The sequence below is a fragment of the Vidua macroura genome, chromosome 31, assembly GCF_024509145.1.
Source record: "Vidua macroura isolate BioBank_ID:100142 chromosome 31, ASM2450914v1, whole genome shotgun sequence".
NCBI lineage: Eukaryota > Metazoa > Chordata > Aves > Passeriformes > Viduidae > Vidua > Vidua macroura.
Window position 1 is genome coordinate 202,832 of NC_071601.1, and position 22,640 is coordinate 225,471.

Sequence of the window (22,640 nt, forward strand, 5' to 3'; positions counted from 1 at the left end):
CTCTTCCTCCCCTCCACCATCAGCTAGCTACCCATGATCCCCATCCCAAAATCCATAAATGAACAACAGCAAGAATCATGACTTTCACGAGACAATTTGCTCAGATGTGGAAGGGGAATGACGCGTCGAATTCCTGGAGTGCAAGGCGGGCAGCTGTGGGATTTCACCAGAGGGATTTTTATGGGAAATATTTCCTCTTCCCAACTTTGCCTGCCCTGTTGGCTGCTGCTAGGACTGGTGCTGGATGACGGGGGTGACGCAGGTGCAGCCCACGGTGACGATCCTCTTCTCCAGGCGGTAGGAGGGGACGCAGCCATGCTGCTCCCGCCGCAGCACCAGGATCTCCTGCTTGATGGGCACCGAGTTGAGGCTGTGGTCCTCCTGCCCCAGGGGGCTCACGCAGCCCGACAGGCGGCACTGGGCGTCGGCAATCACCCGCGGGAAGCGGTTGGGATCCTCGTCCAGCCTGGGAACGGGGACACAAAACTGATTTAAGCACTCGGACGTCGTGGTTTGGTAGGATCTTCTTTATATCTCTATCATCCTATTTACCTGTGCACTCTCACTGTGAGACACAAAGGATTTCCTTATCCTCAGTGGTTTCACAATGATTTCCTAGAAATGGAATCAGCACTAGGAGGGTAATATTGCTGTATCATTTTTTAGGAACGGATGAATGGAGTGGAGCTGGGTTAAATAATGCAGAACTCACAGCTGGCCTATTTATTTCTGTTTGGCTTTAATTTCAGCATTTGGATGTTTCTTTCTGTTAGAAAAATGTGAAATGTCAATGTACTCACATAATTCTTTTCCTAGAGGAATAATTAATTTCATTATTATTTCAATCTCATGCAGCACTAAAGGCTTGGGCCAGAGGGGTTAGAGAGCTGCTCAGAGGAGTTGGGGAAGGGGCTGGAGCACCAGGAGCTGGGAAAGGGGCTCAGCCTGGAGAAAAGGAGGCTCAGGGGGGACCTTCTGGTTCTGCAGAACTCCCCAACAGGAGGGGACAGCCAGAGGGGTCGGGCTCTGCTCCCAGGGAACAAGGGACAGGAGGAAACAGCCTCAAGTTGCTCAAGGGAAGATTTAGATTGGATAGTAAGAAAAATGCCTTCCCTGAAAGGGTTGTTAAGGCCTGGCACAGCTGCTGAGGAAGGTGGTGGAATTATCATCCCTGGAGGGCTTTAAAAGCCATGTGGATGTGGCACTTGGGGACATGGGTCAGTGATGGCCTTGGCAGTGCTGGGGAAATGACTGGACTCAAAGACCTCAGAGGGCTTTTACAGCCTAAATGATTCTGTGATTGATAAAGACTGACAAGATGATTGGAAACCATTCCAGTGATAGCCCCTTGCTCTGCAAACAGTTTCTCCTGAAGAGATCTCAACTAACATCAGAATGTCAGGGTGTGTCAAGAAGTGTTTGCAATATTCATGGGACTCTGGGCATATGCTGAGAATGAACCACAGACACCACAAAAAAGCATCTGTGGCACAGCCCTCACAATTTAGAGAACAACTGAACAGTTACCTGTAATCCCAGGGAGCGAGAGACCGGTTCCTGACATCATGGACCATCCCAAAGGCATGATCTGAGTTGCTGATCCGAATGTCAACGTTCACTGTCGTGGGGAATTTGGGATCCTTTTGGTTCAGGCAACCTTCCTTCAGCCTTTCAGAGGCACCAGCCTTTCTGTGGGGTAAGCTCCTCACAGTGAGGGCTAAAACCAGCACCAAAACCATTGATCTGAACTGGGAGAAAGAAAGGTGTCGTTAGTTCTGCCCAGTCAGGAAAGAGAGAGCACCAAGAGCCAAGTCTTGGTTAGACTGGACTATCTTCATACTTCTGTTTGTGTGAAATGGGCCAAGATGAGCAAATAGCAAAATTATGTTAATAAAACTCATCATAACTGATGCTAAACTCTGATTTAAATTCTGGTTCACAGCTGATTCTGCACTAAGAAGAGCATCTGTCCAACAAGCTATGAAGATCCTCCTCTGTGGTCACACAGCACCATCTTTTCATCTAAAAACTGGGGTAAGGACTCAGCTGACCCCTGTGCCTAAGCTTAAAACCTTGCTCAGCCATGGCTTTCTCAGGACAATAAAAACTGGCCACCCACAGCCATCTGATGGAAATACCCCTTTTCCCAAGAAAATCTGGGATTCTTGGGCAATTTCCAATAGGCAGAGTTTTAGTAAATATTAGAATCATAGAATATCCTAAACAGAAAGGGAACCACAAGGATCATTAAGTCCAGTTCCTAAAAGGAAGCCAAAATAAACGCAGGGCTTTTAAGAAAATCACAGGAGCTGACAGTGCTGCAAATGCTACCCAGGCTGAAATTCAAATGCATAGGTGTCCACAGTGAAATTTCAGCAGTTTTGATAGCATGTTGTGTGCAAAAAGGATTCTGCCATCCCACATCAGCAGTACTGATGAGATAAATAAATAAATAATGGGTAGTCCAGCACGCCTTTGTCACTCAGTCACCAAGCAGCTGCATCAGATACACCCAGCATCCCATTCAGCTCCCAGCAAGGCTAAAAGGGTTTTCTGCACAAATCAGGGGATCTGCACTCTGCTTTATCCCTTGCAGGAAATACATCTTATCCTTTAATTTAGATATAAGTACTTACCCCAGCAGAGCTTGTGAAAGCCATGGTAACCTCCCTGCTGCTTTGGGTGGATGTTAGGGCGACAGGACAAGAGAATTCTCCTTCTCTGAGACCCTTTCAACCCTGGTTGTGTCTCAAAGCCAGTTGTGCTCTCCATTTTATAGCAAAGCTGAGGCACTGCCATCCTTTCCATTGCAGCACAGCTGGCTTACCTAACCTGAGGTTAGGTAAGGAGCTGATACTGCAATTTTTAGCCCACTTCCTCCCATCTAACTCCAAAAAAGGGAAGGGCAAATACTACTACCAGCATCCCAAATCAGCCAATACCATTTATTCAAGCAGATCAAGAGATAAGGAACAAAAAAAAAAAAAAAAAAAAAAAAAAAAAACAAAAAAAAAAAAACCTGTTCAGGCAGGTGGGTTTTTTTTTTTTTTTCACTCCTTTCCACTCCCCTCTTTCTAATAATAGTGTTCTTTCACCACAAACTCATGTGGATGCACTTTCATGTGCCTCAAACCAACCCAACAGCAGAGATCAGCAAGCTGCAAAGTCAGGCACCCAGCAAGGCTTTCAAAATGAGGGCAGGACATGGAACCTCACCATTTAACCTCCCTTCAACTGCACAATCCACAGCCACCCTGTCTTAGGGATCCCTGTGTCTGGGAGGGACTCTGGCAAGAGAATTCCTTCTGGGGTGTCAGGACACCAGGAGCTGGGATGCCTTCCCTGCTGTGGTGACACATTGTGGAGAATTCTGAACACTCATATACACCCTGTCAGGGCCCTGACCACCTTCACCAGGAGCCCCAGTCCAGCTCAGCTTTGACTCCCAGACCCTGCCTGAGCTGTGCTGTTGGAATACTGGTTTTCTGTCCCTTCTCTGGCCCTGTAAACTGGGTGCACCTTGGAGCAGCATTTCTCCTGGATGGGCTCCTCGGACATACATAGTGGTGAATGGAGCTGGGGAAGGGGCTGGAGCACCAGGAGGGGCCCAGACTTATGGAATAATCTGGAGCTAGTCCACCTTGATATCTTTAGCACTTCCCCACACACAGTTTCTTGCTGATCCACCTTTATCCTTTCCTTTGCACACTTTGCTCCTGCTCCTGTACATCCCATAAGTCTTGCACAACCCCAAAACACTCTAATAAGTCCCATGGCCCTGTAGCCAGCAAGGTGGTGTGAGGAAAGCCTCTCCTGACTTGTCTGGTGGGACTCATGTGAGATGTGGTGGGACTTGGGTTGACCATTGTCCTTGAAGAGCCCTGAACGAGCTGGGTCAGAAGTTTCATTTGAATTCCTCCACCTGGTCCTGTTCCTTCGTGTTCGTGAAAGATTTGACCCCCCCCTCACAATCACACAATCCTCACTTAAAAATTAACAGGAGAGGGAGGCATGAAAATAGAAGTGGAAACAGGATTCTGCATCCTGTGGTCCAGAAAGAAGCAGCCACCAACTGGAAAGAGAAAGTTTGTGCTTGCGGTGCTTTCCTGGAGCACCAGCAGGTCTCTTTGGGAGTAAAAGCTATTTTTATGTCAGGAAACAAAAAAAAAAAAAAAAAAAAAAAAAAGAAAACATAACAACTTGATGAAGCTTATTTGTGGAAAAAAGCCCTGAGAGAAACCTTTCCCAAAGCTATGTAGCCAAGCACTAAAGTGTAGGACTCTTCACACAAATTCATCTTCAGTCATCCAGGGAATCAACAGATTCCTGACATTTTCAGTCCTAGTAAAAAAAAATCAGAAACCTGTTACAAATTCACAGAACTTTCCAAGGAGAAGGGGCTAATGGTGCCTGCTCTGTCACCTGCCTTGAATCACAGCAGCAGAAATCTCCATCGACTGATGCTTTACATCACTGCAGGATGTTGTCATGACTTTGTGGTCTGGTTCAACCCACAGCTCAGAGCCCAGCCCCTCTCCTCCTGTCCGTTTGTCACATTTCAGGTTATCAAGTCCACATGAGGCAACACCAGTGCTGTGACACATATTCCTATTCTGACTGTTCTAAATATTCACCAGCACATCTATTGAGATGTGACACAGAGCGTGGAGGAGCAAGAGAGGGTAGAATTACCAGAAAGCCACTTTTTTAGCCCAGAAGCTGACCTCCTTTTTTTACCCCCTGAATGTTCACCGTGAAAGGAAAGGGCACTGCCATGAAAATGGGTTGGATTGTGCAGGAATGGGGTTGAGTGGAAATGGTTACGTGTGACGAAGCAATGACGTTGTCATGCCAAATACTGGGTTAGGAACCCCCACCACCACTTTCCACTCACTTCTTGTGTCTTCAGCAGCTTGTAACTTCAGCAGGGATTCCCTCTTTGACCCAGAATTTCCTGCAACTGAACTTGTCTTGACAAGTTGAAGTTTACTAAAAAAATTTCATCAAAAAGAAGCCACCAAACATCAATCATCACAAGGGAGGAAAAATACTTTTATTCCTAGAATCACAGAATGGCTCGGGTGGGAAGGGACATTAAAGATCATACAGTTCTACTACCCAAGCTGCTCCAAACCCTGTCCTTGGACACTTCCAGGGATCCAGGGGCAGCCACAGCTTCCATGGGCAACCTGTGCCAGGGCCTCCCCAGCCTCACAGGGAAGATTTTTTTCCTTCTAGATAGGAATATAAAGTTATCTCAAAAAGCTTTTCCCTCTCACACATCAAGAGCTTGGAGCAGGGATGGGGACTTGGAGATTAAAGAGTATTTTAATTCCACTTACAAGAACTCTTCTACTCTTGAGTTCCTATAAGGAAACAGCAGTGTTTGCACTGCAGGATATGTTACACACTTAGGTTCAGGTTTTTGTGGATGATTGAATCACAGAATAGTATGGGTTGGCAAGAACCTTACAGACCATCCAGTCCCACCCCCTGCCATGGGCAGGGACACCTTCCACATGACCAGGTGCTCAGAGGGCCTTCCACAGCCTGCGGCAGCTAAAGGCTGAAATCACAGCCTTCAAAATCTCCAGATGACAGGGCCAAATAAAAATTTCAGCTGCAGCACAGGACAGCACAGCTTTGTACTTCCAGCAGATTGCTCCTGCCTCTCCAGCCACCCTTTGGCAGTTTTTCCCTTGTCAACAAAGACCCCTCCCCCAATTGCAAAGGATGTACCGAGGTGGCCACCAGCACACGGGGGATGGTAGTCACCCACAGCCTATAGCGCCGGGCTACAGCATAGGGAAATACCCAGATTTCTTTACCCTGGAGCTCCTCCTGGTGTCCTCTCACGGGAAACACGGTACTAGCGGTTTCCCAGCGGTAAGGGCAGGGAAGACACAAAATCATGGAATTATGGAATGGGCAGGGACTCCTGCCATTAGCCCAGGTTGCTCCAAGCCCAAGCCGGGCCTTGGACACTTCCAGGGATTCAGGGGCCTCCCCACCCTCACAGGAAAAAAATTTCTCCCCAGTATCCCATCTATCCCTACCCTCTGGCAGTGAGAAGCCATTGTCCCTATCCTGTCCCTCCATCCCTTGTCCCAAGTCCTTCTCCAGCTCTCTTGGAGGCTCTTTAGGCACTGGAAGGGGCTCTTAAATCTCTCCAGATCCTTCTCCAGGCTGAACAATCCCAGCTCTTCCACCCCATCTCCAAAGAAGAGGATCTGTGTTTAACTTTCACCAGTTTTTGCAATTTTGAGCCAGACCTTGCCTGAAGGTCTAAGGCTGCTCTGTACCAGCACAATACACCCACCCAGAGATCTTTAGGCTGCAAACACGCAAAATCCCCTCCAACCTTGCTGTCATGGCTTTCTTGGATGAAAGGAGCTCCAAAATCTGGCTTTTAGAGCTCACCAGGCAGCTGAAGTCCTTCCACAGCAGCACAAATCCCACCTGTGTAAGTGCAGCTGTATCCCCCAAGTGGGAATACTACATCCCCCTAAACAGCCAATCATGGGGTGAACAGTAGAGGCATTTTTATAACCCAAATAAAGATTTATGGCACCCAGGAAGAAGGGAGCTGTGCAAGTGTCTGGAGATAGGCAGTGACAACGGCAAACCTGTTCAGGGGTTCCTCCAAAGCTCAGACTCACAAAGACAAAAGAAAAAGAAACTAAAGAAAAACCCAAACCTTCAGCAGCTCTGGACCACAGGCAGCCAGAACTGGCCTGATTGTGTGTTCAGCTTCTCTTGAAAGTTTGCCATCCCCAGGACATGATCCCAGGCTAAAGGCAGGAGGAGATGGAATCCATCTGTGCCAGGGACACATTCCCTGGGCAGTTCTGAGACCTTCCAAGTTCCTTCCCTGGGGACAAAACCCCCATCAGGGGTGTGAAATCTGGAAATTCAAGCTGCCCATGGGCAATGGAACAGGTCAGACTACACCTGGCCCTCCATTGCCAGGAATCATCCTCCATAAGATGGGTGGGAAGGGCAGAACCAACAGGACAGGCTTTAGGCACCTTTCCCTGTGAGGCAAGCAGATCTAGGCTATATAATAGGGAAAAAAATGGGAAAAAAAGGGGGAAATAAAAGCTCCACTAACAGTGGAGCTCTCATATTGCTTCTTATCACCACTACTGAATGCTGTATTCCTAAATACATATTTTTTTTTTTATTATTTAAAAGCTGGAACTCTTAACACCAAAGCTAAAAACAATACATTAAAAACACCGACAATTTCCTCCTAGGTTTTTCCTTTCGTCTCCTTGCAGAAACCTCTTCCCAAATACTCCACTGTGAAGACAGCAAGAGCTTCCAGAGCTCCTGGCTCTTTTCTTTAGTGCCAGAAATGCACAGCAAGGAAGTGCACAGACTTGAGCTCCCCAAAATCCAGCTCAGCCACATGAAGCATTCAAACATGAAGAGTCTCCAGGCTGAGAGTCCATGAACAACTTGGGCTCCTCCACCCAGAGGGGCTCAGATTAGGAAGATAATGTCATCAGACACCATGATCTGGTTGTCATCCTGCATGTGGGCCAGGGCCACCTTCACCTCAGCTGCCGAGAAGGGCTCGGGGTTGTCACGGTTGATGGATTCCATCATGTTCTTCAGGCCCACGGACTGTGCGTGGGAGGCTTTGAACACCTCCAGGAGAGCAGCCTTGAACGCTTTCAACCTGGTCAGAGGAGAAGGAATCACCCTTGGAGAATGCACAAAAATCCTTCCACTTGTTCCCAGCCCAGGATGCCTCAGCCCTTCCCCGTTCCAGCAGCAGCGCTCAGTAGGAAAGGCAAAAGCTGGAGGTGGGAGCATCACAGATGCATCTCCAGCATGGGACAACAGCCTGGAGCCACTGGGAGAGGTGGACACACAGGGACAGCCCCCACTCACCTTGGCTCAGCCAACTCCAACTTCTTCCCTTCACCAGCTCCTGAGGCTTCGGGAGTTTTCGGAGGGTGTGCCTGAACTGGAGCAGAAGGAAGAGTTACTTTCACCCTGTGCCTGGTGACCAAGTACCCAGAGAGCAAAAGTGCTGGGCTCAGGATAGGGGGTGATGCCAAACTGCCTCCCAGTACTGTTATTTATGGTTTGGAGGTGGATGGAAACAAGTTTATCAGCAATAGAATCACAAAACGGTTTGGGTGGGAAGGGATATTAAAGCTCATCCAGTTCCAAACCCTGTCATGGGCAAGGACACCTTCCACTATCCTAGGCTGCTCCAATGCCCATGCCACCTGGCCTTGGACACTTCCATGGATTCAAGGGAAGGCACAGCTTCTTTGGGAACCTGTGCGCCAGGGCCTCAACACCCTCACAGCCAAGAATTCCTTCCTAATATCCCATCTAACCCTGTCCCATATGGATCTGTGGCTCTGAATGGTACTCTACCATGCCAGAGACCACAGGTAACAGCAGCACTGCTGCTCCCCAGGCTGTGCAGACCCAGCAACACCCTCAGGAGCCAGGTGTCACCAAACCCAGGGACTCACCCTGTGGCATCTCCTCCTCAGCATCACTGAAGTCGTACGGGTCGTAGGAGCCCTCCTCACCTTCCGTGCGTGCCTTCTTCCTTCTGTGGGGGGAAAAGAGAAGTCACCCAGGGGTTTGGGTTGGAAGGGACCATTAAGGATCACCCTATTCCACCCTCTGCTATAGGCAGGGACACTTTCCTCTATCCCATGTTGTTCCAAGCCCTGTCCAGCCTGGCCTTGGACACTTCCAGGGTCCAGAGGCAGCCACAGCTTCTCTGGGCAACCTCTGCTGGTGCTATCCAGCCAGCTCTTTATCCATGAAATTATAACCTCCCTCTACTACAAATGGGGTGGGACAAATCATCTGGCTGAGTAAAACATGGAGTATTTCCCCACAGCCCATGGCAACCTCGGAAGAGGCTGGTGCCCTTTGCACCACGTCCCTCCCACTCCCTTGCTGTGGCTCCTACCTCCTTGTCTTGCGCTCCTCCTTGTCCTGCAACTCCTGATCTTCCTCAGTCTCAGAGTCATCCTCCACCGGCTTCCTGCGCTTTTTCTCCTTCTCCAGCACCTGCGTGGCAAAGGCAGGATGGACTCAGACCTCATTTTCACTCAAGCTGCTTTTAGGGACCAACCCCAAGCACCCAAAATCCTGACAATCTCAGGATCCCCTGGGAACAGAGGTACACCTTCCTCCCACCTTTTTGAAGTAGGCAAACTGCACCAGCTCCAGAGCTGCCTCAGCATCCTGCATATCCACAGTCTTGTTCATCCTGGCCTTGGCATGGGCTGTGGAGAGGCGGATCAGGGTCTCCAGGGTCCGGGCTGTGATGGGGGAGGTCTGGGGGGACAGAGAGAGGTGTCTGTGTGACCCTTCACTGACAGGTGTCACATCCAAGGTGGAAAACACCCATAAGAAGAGAGGCCTGTGCCTCAGTTTCCCTCCTCCTGGCCCAAGAAGGAGCTGCTCCCAGGGCTCACCCTGGCCACGTCCGAGTTCATCTGGCTCTGGCTGCGCAGGCGGGAATACTCCTCAGCGATGTAGCTCGCCGCCTCCTCGGTCAGCACGGGCTTGATCATCTTTGCTACGTGGATGTACTTCCTCATGAACTCCATGCTGACAACCTTCTCCCTGCGGGAATGCACATTAGCTACAGAGGGGATGGGCTTCCCATCCATTTATACCCTCTCCAGGGGCATCCAGGTGTGTAGGGAATTCAGCTCCAGATGTTCCCCACCTCCCTGGCACAAGAGATCAAGCAAGGCTCCCTTAGCATCCTACCCATGGATCAGCTGGAGCATCGCTGGCACTGGATACTCAGGCCAAACCCATGAACCCACAGTGCTGGACACCCTCAGGGAGCTCCAGGGGATGAAGGACTCACTTGCGGCGGTTGGGCCCGTGCAGGAGGTCATCGTGTTTCTCATAGACCTGCAGCTCCTGCTCCTCCTCCTGCATGAAGTCAGGGTCATCCGTAGCCAGCATCTCCACAGCACTGCCCAGGGGCATGGCTGGAAAGGGGAATGTACAAAGAATAGGTTTTTACCCTGTGAAGCAACTTCTGATAGTCCCCAAGAGCTGCCATCCAGGGGTGACTTGGCTGAGGAGGGACGGGACTCACCATCCCCATCCTGCTCGTTGGGGTTGCGGTAGCGGTGCATCCGCAGGACGTGGTCCGAGATCTCCTTGTCCTGCTCGGGGTCCATCTGGTCCAGCACGATGAAGAGCAGGTCAAAACGGGAGAGCAGGGAGTCCTGCAGGCCGATGTTCTCCATGGGCGTCTTGTACTGGTCATACTGGGGAAGGACAGCGTGAGGGGTTACACGTGAGCCTCACTGGCCAGTCCTGGCTGCCAGGGAGGTTGGGAGGATCTCCTTGGGCCAGGCCTAAAAGGATGGATGGATGGATGGATGGATGGATGGATGGATGGATGGATGGATGGATGGATGGACACCACATCAAACCCAGCCTGCTGCAGCAGTACAGCCACTTTTCCCCTCCTGCAAGGCTCTAATTTCCAAGGAAAACAAGTGTTTTTTGTGATCCCTGATCAGACACCAAGACTGAGGCTCATGACCAGCATGAGGCTGCCCAAACAGGCAGAACCAAAACAGGGTGAGAAACCCCAGGAGCTCCTCTCTCCTATAGGAAAGCCACGACCACAACAGACACCAAACCAACAAGGTCTTCGCTGTGCCACGCATCCAAGTCACTGGTTTGGGGGATCTTTTGGAATTCACCAGCTGCCTCCTCCCTTCTCCAGGGAAGGGTAACACCAGCACTCACCCGGCCGTAGACGGGGTTGGCAGCAGCCAGGACGCTGCAGCGGGAGTTGAGGCGGGCCTGGATGCCGGCCTTGGCGATGGTGACCCGTCCCTGCTCCATCACCTCGTGGATGGCCGTGCGGTCGATGTCGGACATCTTGTCGAACTCGTCGATGCACACCACGCCCCGGTCGGCCAACACCATGGCTCCTGCTTCCAGGCGCCGCTCCCCTGGGATGGGACGGGGGAAAACAGGGTCAGCCACCCCCCACTGGCCCTACACATCTCCTGCCTTGCCATATCCATCACGCCTGGGATGAGGGTGAACCTCAAGGAGCAGCAGAATCCTTCTGCTCTATGACCCATCTCTATAGCAGAGAGAATGCTTAGGGTAAGGATCAGGGTTAGGGAATGTCTTCCCATGAGGAAGGCTGCTAGATGTGGCACCAAGTGGAAGAAGAGGAAAGAAAACCACCACCTAAGAGAGGTGGAAAAAATATCCCAAAACATGGGATCCCATGATCCTAAATGATCATTAACATAACTTCTGGTGGGGCAGGTCCTGCAAGTGTCACTGCAGAACCAACACCATAAAATCACTAAGGTTGGAAAAGACCTCCCAGATCATCAAGATGAGCAGCCTTGGATGCTAGAGTCCCTGCCAGGAGTTAACAGCCATCACCCCAGTGCTCCTCACCTGTCTCCTGGTCCGTGGTGACAGCAGCGGTGAGGCCAACGCCAGAGGAGCCCCTGCCAGTGGTGGGGATGGCCCGGGGTGCTGTGCTCAGCACATACCTCAGCAGCTGGGATTTGGCCACAGAAGGGTCTCCTGGGATGGAGAATGGCACATTTAGGAATAACTCATCCCCTGGATACCAGCTGCACCATCACCCTGTGTCTGGTTTGGGGGTGTTCAGAGCAGGGGCAGGTGAAGGGGAAAGGGGACAGAAGGGTTTTGTTCAGTCTTCATAAATTAAGGTAAGCAGATGATCTTCCCACTATCAATAAACCCATGGGAAGAAATAGAGAAGATGGAGATAAGAGACTTGAGGTGATGGGACAAGAGGCAATGGGGACAATTCAGAATATAGGAAACTCCAATGGGACACCAGAAGCAAAAAAAAAGGCTCCTTGACCATGGGCAAACACTGGCATAATGGCTCACAGAGGCCATGGAATCCCCTACAACCATGGAATGGTTTGGATTGGAAGGGACATTACATGTCACCTTGCTCCAACCCCCTGCCATGCACAGGGACACCTTCCACTATCCCAGGTTGATCCAAGCCCCATCCAAACTGGCCTTGGACACTTCCAGGGATCTAGGGGCAGCCACAGCTTCTCCAGGCAGCCTGTGCCAGGGCCTCCCCATCCTCACAGGGAACAATTTCTTACCAATATCCCATCTAACCCTGTCCACTGGCAGTGGGAAGCCATTCCCGCTTGTCCTGTCCTTCCAGGCCTTGTCCCAAGTCCCTCTCTAGCTCTCCTGGAGCCCCTTTAAGCACTGGAAGGGGCTCCAAGGTGTCCCTGGAGATTTCTCCAGGCTGAACAACCCCAGCTCTCCCAGCTCAGCTCCAGAGCAGGGGAGGTCCACTCCTTGCACTCCTGTCCAAGGTTTCCTCTGCACACTTTCTAACAGGTCCACACTTTTCTTGTGCTGATAACCCCACATCTGCACACATCTCCATCCTTGGACATGCTCAAAACCAACTGGAAAAGTCCCTGAGCAACCTGACCTACCAGTGACACTGGCTCAGACCTGAGCACATCCCTGGACCAGGAACCTCCAGATGTCCTTTCTAACCTCAGCTACGCCACAAAACTAAATCCAGAACCTTCCCTCACCCACAAAAACACCAACCAAGGGTGCCTCTGCCCAGCCCTCCCGGACCTATCAGCAAGATGTTGATGTCTCCTCGGATGCGGCTCCCGTTCTCCAGGATCTTCTCCACCCCTCCCAGCAGCATGCAGAGGATGGCCTTCTTGATGTACTCGTGCCCATGGATGCTGGGAGCCAGGGATCTGGCCAGCTGGTCAAAGATATCCTAAGGCAGAAGAGCATGACCCGTCACATGGGCTGGAGCAAGCAAGAACAAGCAATACTTCAAAAGAGCATTTCAGCCCAAATTTCAGTGCATTCCTATCAGAGCCACATGGATGAAAATTATTTGGAAAGGAAAAGACTGTTGGCCAAAGTTGTCTTTCACAGTGGGATTTAACTTAAATCCAGGACAATCTTGTCACTGTCACCTAAACAAGCACTGGAAGCAGTGAGAGCAAGGAAAGCTACAAAGGAAAGCTCTGAGCATGAAAGGCTGGGGCAGAACCCAATTATCTCAGTCTGGGTGAGAAAAGAGGTGTTTCTCCTGCAGAGCAATTTCCCCAGAAACCTGCTGGTAGGGTCAAGACACAGCAAAGCTGCCAGCAGGAAGGATGCTCTGCAAGCAGTACAGAAGCAGCAGGAAAAACAACAGGGCCTGATCACAGTTTAAGCAGAAAATTCAAAGAGGATTAGTTAGATAATCCAACAACCTGCTAAGAGGGTTGAAGAGTTACCTGCAACCCAACAAGAACCTTATTAGCCACATGCCAAGCTGAAACTTCATGCCTGGAGACCTAACTTAGATACCTTGGAGCGGCTCTTGCTGAATCTCTTGATTTTGGCCACATCTGAAGCAGAGTAGAGAGGCCTGAGGTCTTTGCTCATCTGCTTCACGTGGCAGGCAATGAGGATGGTCCTGGAGAAGGGACACAGCTGTGGTCAGCTCTGCAAACCCCACAGAGACACAGCAGAAGCTTCCACAGGGCCATCACTTGCTCTAGGAAGCCCTGGAAGGGGGTGGGAAGCTCTGACAGCTGTAGCACTATTGATCCGACTGTGCTGGACCATCAGTGGAGCATCTTCTAAAAGCATCCAAACCCTTCTGGGCACAGCTGGAAGTCACAGCTGCACATTGTGAGAGGAGACCTCACCACAGTCTACAGCTTCTTCACGAGGGGAAGTGGAGAAGTGGCACCAACTGGGTGCTCTGGTGACCAGTGACAGGACCCAAGGGCTGGAGCTGGGTCAGGGGAGGTTTGTTTTGGATATCAGGGAAAGGTTCTTCCACCAGACGGTGGTCAGGCACTGACCAGGCCCCCCAAGGAATGGGCACGGCCCCAAGGCTGCCAGAACTCCAGGGCTGCACAAGGTGGCATTGCTGGGGTGTCCTGTGCAGGGCCAGGAACTGGACTTGATGACCCTTGTGGGTCCTTTCCAATCTGCTAAATAGGATCAAGGTGCAAACCACTTCCAAGTGTTTTAAGCCACTGTTTGACCCAACTCTCTGATGGCCAGCTGTCAGATTTCACCTTCCAGAGACCCAGCCAAACACGGTGAGAGGGCTGAAGCCCCAGGAAGACCCACCTGAAAGTGCCTGAAGTGTAGCCCCCTTTCTTCCCTGGCAGACAGCGGTATGTCCCCACCACCTGGATGCGGTCCCCAGGCTTCACCCTGTCCACCAGGTCATCGTCCAGAACCACATCCACCGAGCGTGGCAGCTGCCCCGCCGGGGCCTTCTCAGGCATCTCCTGGATGGTGATGGTCTGGTGATCCTTGTAGACCGAGAGGCCAAACTCTGTCTCCAGCGGGTTGTTCTCTTCATCCTAAAGCAGGAACCCAAATTAAAAGATGAGCACCATTTTTCAGGAGAGCAGGGAGGACACAGGGTGCATCACCCACCCCACACAAGGCTGCTGGGAAGGGTTGTTTAGCAGGACTGGAGGCTGGAGCTCACCAGCTCCATACTGAAGCTGGCACATCCTCCCTAGAGGAACCTGCTGCTGCTTCACCTCACCTTTGTAGGGTAGATGGAGCTGGATGGGAAAGCATCCAGGGAGGTCATGTCTGCATATCGGCGCTCAATTGTTTTCTTGGTAGCTGGGCAATAATGGACACTCCGGACGACTTTCGGACGCACCAGAGAGCCTGGGGTTGGAAAAGAGAGGAGTTAGGGGCTGGGATGTCCCACCCCTCTGTCAGCAGACAGCCCCCAAAAGGGTCTCCAAGATTAAAATTACTTGGGTCACAACTCAGTGTCAAACATGGACAGGACTGGCTGATTTTAAAGACCATCCCAACACTCAAGACCTTCAGCCAAGCTCTCTGGCCCAGGCTGCCAGGATACAGAATCATAGGACGGTTTGGATTGGAAGGAATATTAAAGATCATCCAGTTTCACTCCCTGCCATGGGCAAGGACACCTTCCACTATACCAAGTAGCTTCAAGCCCCAGTCAGCCTGGCCTTGGACACTTACAGGGATTCAGGGGCAGCTTCTCTGGGCATGCTGTGCCAGGGCCTCACCACCCTCACAGGGAACAATTCCTCCCCAGTATCCCATCTAATCCTACCCTCTTGTCAGTGTAAAACCATTGCCCCTTGTCCCATCTCTCCAGATCCTTGTCCCAAGTCCCTCTCCGCACCACAGCTCCTGGAGGGCTCCAGCTCCTCCACAGCAAACCCCTGGCCCCTCCACACCCGCAGCCCCTGGGTGTCCCCCACTCTCACACTTTGTCACGATGCCCTCCACGCAGACGATGCAGCTGAGGAAACAGGCTGTCAGTGTCCGTGGGGACACGTGCTTGGAGCCAAAGCTGCCCTCCAGCCCGATGTAGAAGTCCTCGTACTGCTTGGCGTAGGTGGCATCGACAGAGGCGACGAAATCCTTCAGGGCACGCTGGAAGGCGATGAGCTCCTCGAAGGCATTGCTCAGGAGCCTGAAGCATGGGGAGGTCACAACGCAGGTGGGTCACCCCCTTCCTCATCAACACTTTTTCCCACACCCCCGCTTGCTCCACAAGTTTGCCAGGAGCAGGAGGTGAAAAAACCTGAAGCCCATCACAAGGCTGTGCGAGGTGCACTGGCACCAACAGCCAGGAGGAGAACAATTCCAAGCATATCTAGAAAGCCTCACATAACCCTGGCCAGACTGGCCAGGCTGGTCCAAAATATCCCTGAGCGTCCCCAAAAAGGCTGAGAGAAGTGGGGTTGGTCAGCCTGGAGAAGAGAAGACCTTAGAGCCCCTTCCAGTGCCTAAAGGGACTCCAAGACAGCTGGACAGGGACTTGGGACAAGGGCATGGAAGGAGAGGACAAGGGGGAATGGCTTCATGCTTCCAGAGGGAAGGGTTAGGTGGGATATAGGGAAGTAATTGTTCCCTGTGAGGGTGGTGAAGCCCTGGCTTTCACCAGAGGACACGGTTTGGTGCTTTCTTGTGACAAATGACCTGCAGAACCAGGGCTGGACCTTTGAAACCCCTCTCAAGTGCAGTGCCCAGGTGCCCCACACCCACCTGCTGGCTCTCTTCTCGTTCTTGCGCCGCAGGTCGTTGATGTTGACGATGAGCCGATACTGGTTGTCACTGATCATGTCCCGGACCTTGCTCTGGTAAATCCCTTGGTCTTCCTGCAAGTAGGCGTGGGGGGAAAAACACCCAAGAACCAACTCACTTTGCATGTCCGCCTGTGTGAAAAATACCCCAGGAGCCCATTCCTGCAGAGCTGGATCCCCTTTATCCCACCGGCAAGCAGGAAGGGGCAACACAGGGACCAGGTGCTCCCTAAATCCTGGTAGGAATGGGGGGACACAGGAACCAGGGGCTCCCAAGCCCCTGGGATACATGGCGGAGAGGATCAGGTATCTCCCAATTCCCGGGGGCATGGATCAGGGGGGACGGACGGGAAAAGGGACCAGATGTTCCGGAACTTCGGGAGTAGTCTATTTAGGGAGTAGACATGGGGCGGGGGCGCACAGGGATGAGATGCTCCCCAGTCCCCGAGGATACAGGGGGGAGGGGACATGGGACACGGATCAGGTGTTCCCCAATCCCTGGGGGCATGCAGGGGACGCAGCACCCGCGCCTCCCAGCTCGTCTCACCTCATCGTCCAGGAAATCGAGGTAATCGCGCTGCGCCTCCCGCAGCTCCGCATCCTCCAGCCCGCCCGCCGGCGCCGCCATTCTGCCGGCAGCCCTGGGACGGATCCCTCCGCCGCTGCTGCTGCTGCCGGGGTAGGCGGTGAGAGCCGAGGGGAGCCGAGGGGAGCCGAGGAAAGCCGAGAGAAGCCGGGCTGGCCCCGCGATCAGGCCCCGCGATGCGATCAAACCCCGCGATCAAACCCCGCCGCGCTCCCGTTTCGCGCCAAACGCGGCTCCTTTCCCGCCACCGCGCGGGAAGCCCGTCCCCGCCCCGCCCCTTGGCGCTGCTGATTGGTCAGCAGCTCCCGCGCCAGCCAATGGGACGGCGAAAGGGTGATAGACAGGACATTTAGCTTATCAAAGTGCAGGGGCGGGCCCGGGGCGGGGCCAGGGGTAGCGGGGATCGGATTTGATCCCGGCTCCGGCTCTTGGAAGTCACCGAGGGGCTGAAAATGCGGCTTTAGGGAAAAAAAAATATTTTAAAAAACAACAAAAACACCCAGACAGAACCCCAAACCAAGAAAAACCCAACAAAAACTAATTTAGGATTTTGTTTTTATGTTGTATTTTGGTGAGCCCTGTTTCCGGGTGTTTTCACCCCGTACAGGCTGGGTGGGCGTTGCTTTTTCCTTTAACGTGCCCCGGGTATGACTCCAGCAGTTTGGGGGTGATCACACAGAATCGACAGGTCCTGTGGTATTTAGAGTGGAAAAGGCGATTTTGGATGTGTCTCAGAATCCCAAAATGGTTTGGGTTGGAAGGGACCTTAAAGCGCATGTCATTCCAAATCCCCACCGTGGGCACGGGCACTTTCCACTATCCCAGGTTGATCCAAGCCCCGTCCAACCTGGCCTGGGACACTTCCAGGGATCCAAGGGCAGCCACAGCTTCTCTGGGCACCCTGTGCCAGGGCCGCCCCACCCTGACAGGGAAGGATTTTCTTCCCCTATATCCACTTAACCCTGCCCACTGGCAAGTTAAAAAACAGTCCCCCTTGTCCTATCGCTATCTGCTTGTGTAAAAACTCCCTTTCCCTCTTTTTTGCGAGCCTCCTTTAAGTCTCCTAAGAGGAGGAAGGAATTCTTATTGTAGGCAGGAATCAAAAGGTGCCGCTGCCTACAGGGAAACCTGCTGCAGTGCCTTACAATAACCCCCACGGTATCCCTTAAAAATCTTTAACTAAACTCCTCTTTAAAAATAGGAAAAGAATAAAAAGCATGACAAAACTATTTTGATGAGCAAGGCATACCAGGCACACAAACTTGGCGGTGTCCCCTGGATATTGTGGCTCACAGCAGTTTTTCCAGGGTAATCCTGGTAATAAATATTCACCCCGGGGTCCACTGGGCTGAGGCACAGAATTCCCGCTGCCTGATCTCTCCTCTCCAGAGGGAGCAGCTGCGATTGGTGTTTCGGCAAAGGAGCAGGAAACAGCCTTTGGCCCGTTTCCCATTTTCTGTTTGTGTGCCTGATCAGATCAGTCACTGGAAATGCCTGGCAACTCTTTGGTTTGGGATGCGTGCAGTCCAAGTCCTGGGTATTTGTCCTGTTCCTGAAAGATTGTTTTCACAAAGGTCAGAGTTCCTTTTAGCCCTGCTCTGGAATAATTTGATGCAGTATTCAGTTTGGCAGGTTGGCAGAAATAAAGGATCTTATGCCCTGTTGCTGTTTCCTTCCTTGTCCCCTTTTCTTCTTATCCTTTTCCCTTTTCTTTTAATTTATTTTCTTTTTCCTTTCCATTTTTTTTTAATATTCAAGGTTGCCCTGCTAGCTCCAGAGATGTTCCCTGCATCTGGAATATCTTCCCTGCTTCTGCACACTCAGCAGGACCCATTTCCCTCCAGCTCCTCCTCAAATCCACCCCTTCCCTCTGATTTGTTGGACATTTCTTGTTTTCCTGAGTGGAGAAAGCACAAAGAATGAACAGAGAAAACCTTTGGCGTGCCCCTGGCACTTCTATTTCTATTATTTCTATTATTTCTAGTTCTAGTTCTATTTCACTTCTATTTCTATTTCCTATTTATATTTATTTTTATATTTATATTTATTAAAAAAAAAAAAAATGGGCGCATCATCCGCTGAGGATCTAAACTGGCTGGAGGAATCTGTGTAAGTCCCCAAAGGAAATATGATTTATCCCATATAAATTGCCAGAACCCGCTGCAAGATTTCACCTCTAAGATGCTTTTTCTCCCTCTGCAGCAGGCAGAATATTAAATCCAGCAATGGACAATCTGTGTGCTCCACTGCAGATAAAATATGGGTGGAAGAAATAAAATATGGGTGCAAAGCACCCCGTGAGTACAGCCCAGAGCGTGTACCAGGGTGGGATTCTGGCACATCTATGCAGGTTGCACAAGATTTCACCCACATTTGGGTGGTCAAAACGAGTCCCAGCCCGCGGAGACGTTGTGGATGGCTGCGGTTTTTCCTCCTGCCAGGAGCTGGCAGGGCCCCACCGCTCCTGCCCGAAAGGTAACAGGAGTTAGGGATAAAAATAGCCGCTGTTGTTATTCATGACAGCGCCCTATAGCAACTGCCGCGTGCCTGAATAATTCATCGGAGCAGGGCAGGCCGAGGAGGACGGAGGGATGGAGAGAGGGGGAGAAGGCTGGGAAGAAGCAAGAAGCCTTCCCTGGCTTTTGGGACTCCCCAGGACTGTGCCCAAGGTCTCCCTGTGTTCACCTCCCTGCTGCATTCTGGAGGTTACGGGGTGAAAAGGCAGCACAAGCTCACAGGGACATTTAGCACTTCCTATACACTGGAAAAAAAAAACAGGAATTAAGCACTTAGCACACAGAGGGCCAGGTCTGGAGGGCTTGTAGAGAAACAGAAGGATCAGGGATCACTGGTGAATTGCACATGGAGCACTTTAAGGGATTTTCTCATCCCTTCCTCACACCTCTGTGTCAGCATCCACCTGTACTTGATTTCTGAGGTTTAAGGGTACCCTGTGATCCTTCGGAGATTCGGGGACGTTGTGGGGTTTTGTTGTTGTTGCTGTCATTTTTGTTGTTTTTTTGTTCATTTTTTTTCCTCTTAGTTCAACTAAATGTCACTTTTCAAGCCACAGCTCAATTATCAAGTTGCCATCTATTCGCTTTCCTGGCTGCTGAGAAGCCTTGCCTCGCCCATGAAGGGCAGGGGAGAGGCTTGTGGCTCATTCACAGCTCCAAAAATGGGAGGAGAGTATCCCAAATTTGACGGAATGTCACCTGATCATCAAGCAACACACTGGAGTGGAGGTTGCAAATCTATTTGTAATAAAATAGAAGGATAATAACATGGAATGCAATGTTTGGAATGGAAAAAAGTCACTTTTTAGAACTGAAATTATGTGGAGAAGTGAGACCACCTATGAGATGTTTTTATCAGGGTAAATTTTATGTTTTCCAAGGGATTAAAGGGATTTATATTTACTGGGCTCTCCTGAAGCTGCAGTTGCAGGAACTGAATCCTAACCGGGGCATGAATTCACTCTCACAAGCAGAGTGTTGTCCTGACTCTCCTCACAAATGATTTAATGCTGAAGGGGCCCTTCTTAATCTTCTCTCCTGACCTTTTCCCTAACATAGGCTGGAGAATTTCACCCCATTGCATCTTCACCCAGCTCAGGCATTTCTGACATAATTTTCTTGAAGTATTTGCTATTCCCACACACTCTGGTAAATCTTTAAGCGGCTCTAGCTCATGGGTTTTTTTTTCCTAATTGTGGAGAAGAAAAACATGGAAAATTACTATCAGGGTGTATAAACAGAATTTCTTTACTGAAAGGAGCTGCTGTTATCTGACCAGGAGAGCACAGGAAAGTGGGTAAGAAGTTAAAGCTCTGACCTTCACTGTGTTTGATGGGCTGAAACCACCTTTTTTCTTCCCAGAGTAGGAGCCCAGAGCATATGGATTTGTTTTTCCTCCCAGATGCCTCTAGCATAGCCCTAACACAGTGATGGGAACATAAAATCTTGTTGTGGTCCTGCTCCTGATGCACAGCTACCCCAGATCCCATGGGTATTCATCCTATTTTCCTGCTGTGCAGGAGGAAAATACAGCAATTAATAGAAAACCAAAACAAACCCACACAGGCTGTGCCTGCGGGCATAAGGAAAACTGAATTCCAAATGAAACCCGAGGAGTGGCTGAATCAACAACAAAGCTCTGGAATGGGGCAACTCAACCACATTTACAGGGAAATCCGAAGGGTCCAGACACAGAGCTGAGGTTTGGTGTTGCTATTTTGGTCTCCTCATCTGCTCTCATGGCTTCTGGCTGTTACTAAAGACAGTGACAGCTGGTTACTTTTTTTTTTTTTTTTTTTCCTCTTCTCTCATTTTCTTCACCCTCAAGCCTGGAAATCATGGATCTGTATGCAAAACATCTCTGCCTCTTCCTCAGGATCTCTGGGGGCGGCTTTCAACCCTGGGGCAGGATCCACTGGTCACTTCAGCAAGTGATGTCCAGCTTTAGAATCACGGAATCACAGAACTGTGTGGGTTGGAAGGGACCTAAAAGAACATCCAGTTCCACCCTCTGCCATGGGCAGGGACACCTTCCACTATCCCAGGCTGCTCCAAGTCCCGTCCACTGGCCCTGGACACTTCCAGGGAAGTGTACATCACCCTTATCATAAAAAATTCATTCCAATTATCTAATCCTTTTTCATCCATTCCCCCTTGTCCTGTCCCTCCAGGCCTTGTCCCAAGTTCTTCTTTCTTCTTCAGCTCTCCTGGAGCCCCTTTAGGCACTGGAAGGGGCTCTCAGGTCTCCCTGGATCCTTCTCTTCTTCAGGTGAACACCCCCAGCTCTCCCAGCCTGGCTTCAGAGCAGAGGGGCTCCAGCTCCTGGAACATCTCCGTGGCCTCCTCTGGTCTCTCTCCAGTAGCTCCACGTCCTTCTGCTGCTGGCCCCAGGGCTGGAGCAGCTCTGCAGGTGGGGTCTCACCTGAGCAGGGCAGAGGGGCAGAATCCCCCCCCTTCCCCTGCTGCCCACGCTGGGGGATCACCTCAGGAATTGAGGGTTTCAAGGAAGGGTCATGTCCAGCTCTCACCCACCAGCACCCCCAAATCCTTCTCCCCAGGGCTGGTCTGGATCCATTCCCTGCCCTGATGGGAAGTTGGGAAGCTGATTAGTAACCCCCATCACACTGTCACAATGGGCTCTCACTGCTGCGGGCAAACCACGAGGAAGCAGGAAAGTCCCGACCCCAAATTGCTACACAATCCTTGTGCAACACGTGGAGAACAGCTGATGGTGCCGAAATTAACTGTATCAAGTGCTTCCTTCTCATTGCAGAGGCTGAACTTGGTAGCCCAGGGCTTTTATGGACTTTTTTCCTGAATTATTCGTTAAAGAAAGCCTTAGTGTTCTAATGTGTTCTTAATGTTCTAATTCTGCATCTGCAGAATTTTTATTTAAAACTTGCCAAACAGATGATGAGCATCAATTCTTGCCCAGTGGGAAGGAGTTCCATATGGGCACAGACAGGGCAAAAAAAATGTCTCTTTTACCCCACTACAATAACAACAAGTCAATATTCTTTATTACAGGGAAATACAGGGAAAAGGTAACTCCTACTTTCTGGATTACATTTGGTCCTTGGAATACCTCAGTTGTCTTTGGTGCAAAGCTGCTACATTGCTCCTCAGCAGCACAGTGTGGACATGGTATGTGTGGATGCTTCTTGATGGAGGGAGACCCTGATCCACAAAAGAAGATCCTTTTTTTTTGAGTAATAACTCTGAGCACCTAAAAATAACAGGACAACCTTTTGCAGGTCCCTTCCAACCCAAACCATTCTATGATGAACATTTGGGTGGGGAATTAAGGCATTCAGGACATGTTTGAGGGCACAGAGTGTATTTGAATCCTATCAGATGACTGTACAACCTCAGCCTGGTACAACCCAGTCTTAACTCTGGGACTAATCTCCTGGCCAAACA

The 22,640-nt window shown here is 50.8% G+C and overlaps 2 protein-coding genes across 2 annotated transcripts; both read right to left on the reverse strand.

Moving 5' to 3' along the window:
- Window positions 1–228: 228 nt before the first annotated feature.
- Window positions 229–2,660, reverse strand: LOC128820844 (interleukin-17F-like). Its single transcript, XM_054001671.1, has 3 exons — window positions 2,637–2,660; window positions 1,528–1,748; window positions 229–466 (listed from the first exon to the last, which is right to left on the reverse strand). The coding sequence occupies exons 1-3, from the start codon at window positions 2,658–2,660 to the stop codon at window positions 229–231; spliced, it is 483 nt and encodes a 160-aa protein (XP_053857646.1).
- A 4,505-nt stretch (window positions 2,661–7,165) lies between these two features.
- Window positions 7,166–17,106, reverse strand: MCM3 (minichromosome maintenance complex component 3). The gene is made up of 17 exons (XM_054001665.1): window positions 16,666–17,106; window positions 16,081–16,193; window positions 15,297–15,505; window positions 14,585–14,715; window positions 14,155–14,393; window positions 13,378–13,486; window positions 12,640–12,793; window positions 11,443–11,574; window positions 10,768–10,976; window positions 10,103–10,277; window positions 9,866–9,992; window positions 9,462–9,612; window positions 9,181–9,321; window positions 8,951–9,051; window positions 8,499–8,581; window positions 7,900–7,975; window positions 7,166–7,684 (listed from the first exon to the last, which is right to left on the reverse strand). The coding sequence occupies exons 1-17, from the start codon at window positions 16,744–16,746 to the stop codon at window positions 7,486–7,488; spliced, it is 2,430 nt and encodes an 809-aa protein (XP_053857640.1). The 5' UTR covers window positions 16,747–17,106; the 3' UTR covers window positions 7,166–7,485.
- Between the last annotated feature and the right edge of the window lie 5,534 nt (window positions 17,107–22,640).

Bases quoted from the DNA above. Each gene is read 5' to 3' on its own strand.
- LOC128820844 (XM_054001671.1), bottom strand. From the start codon at position 2,660: ATGGCTTTCACAAGCTCTGCTGGG. The intron at 1,749-2,636 runs GTAAGTACTTAT...TCTTTCTCCCAG, and splicing joins CTTTCACAAGCTCTGCTGGG to TTCAGATCAATGGTTTTGGT. The intron at 467-1,527 runs GTAACTGTTCAG...CCCCGTTCCCAG, and splicing joins CTCGCTCCCTGGGATTACAG to GCTGGACGAGGATCCCAACC.
- MCM3 (XM_054001665.1), bottom strand. From the start codon at position 16,746: ATGGCGGCGCCGGCGGGCGGGCTGGAGGATGCGGAGCTGCGGGAGGCG. The intron at 14,716-15,296 runs GTGAGAGTGGGG...TTCCAACCCCAG, and splicing joins GGAGGGCATCGTGACAAAGT to GCTCTCTGGTGCGTCCGAAA. The intron at 9,322-9,461 runs GTGAGCCCTGGG...CTGTCCCCCCAG, and splicing joins TGAACTCGGACGTGGCCAGG to ACCTCCCCCATCACAGCCCG.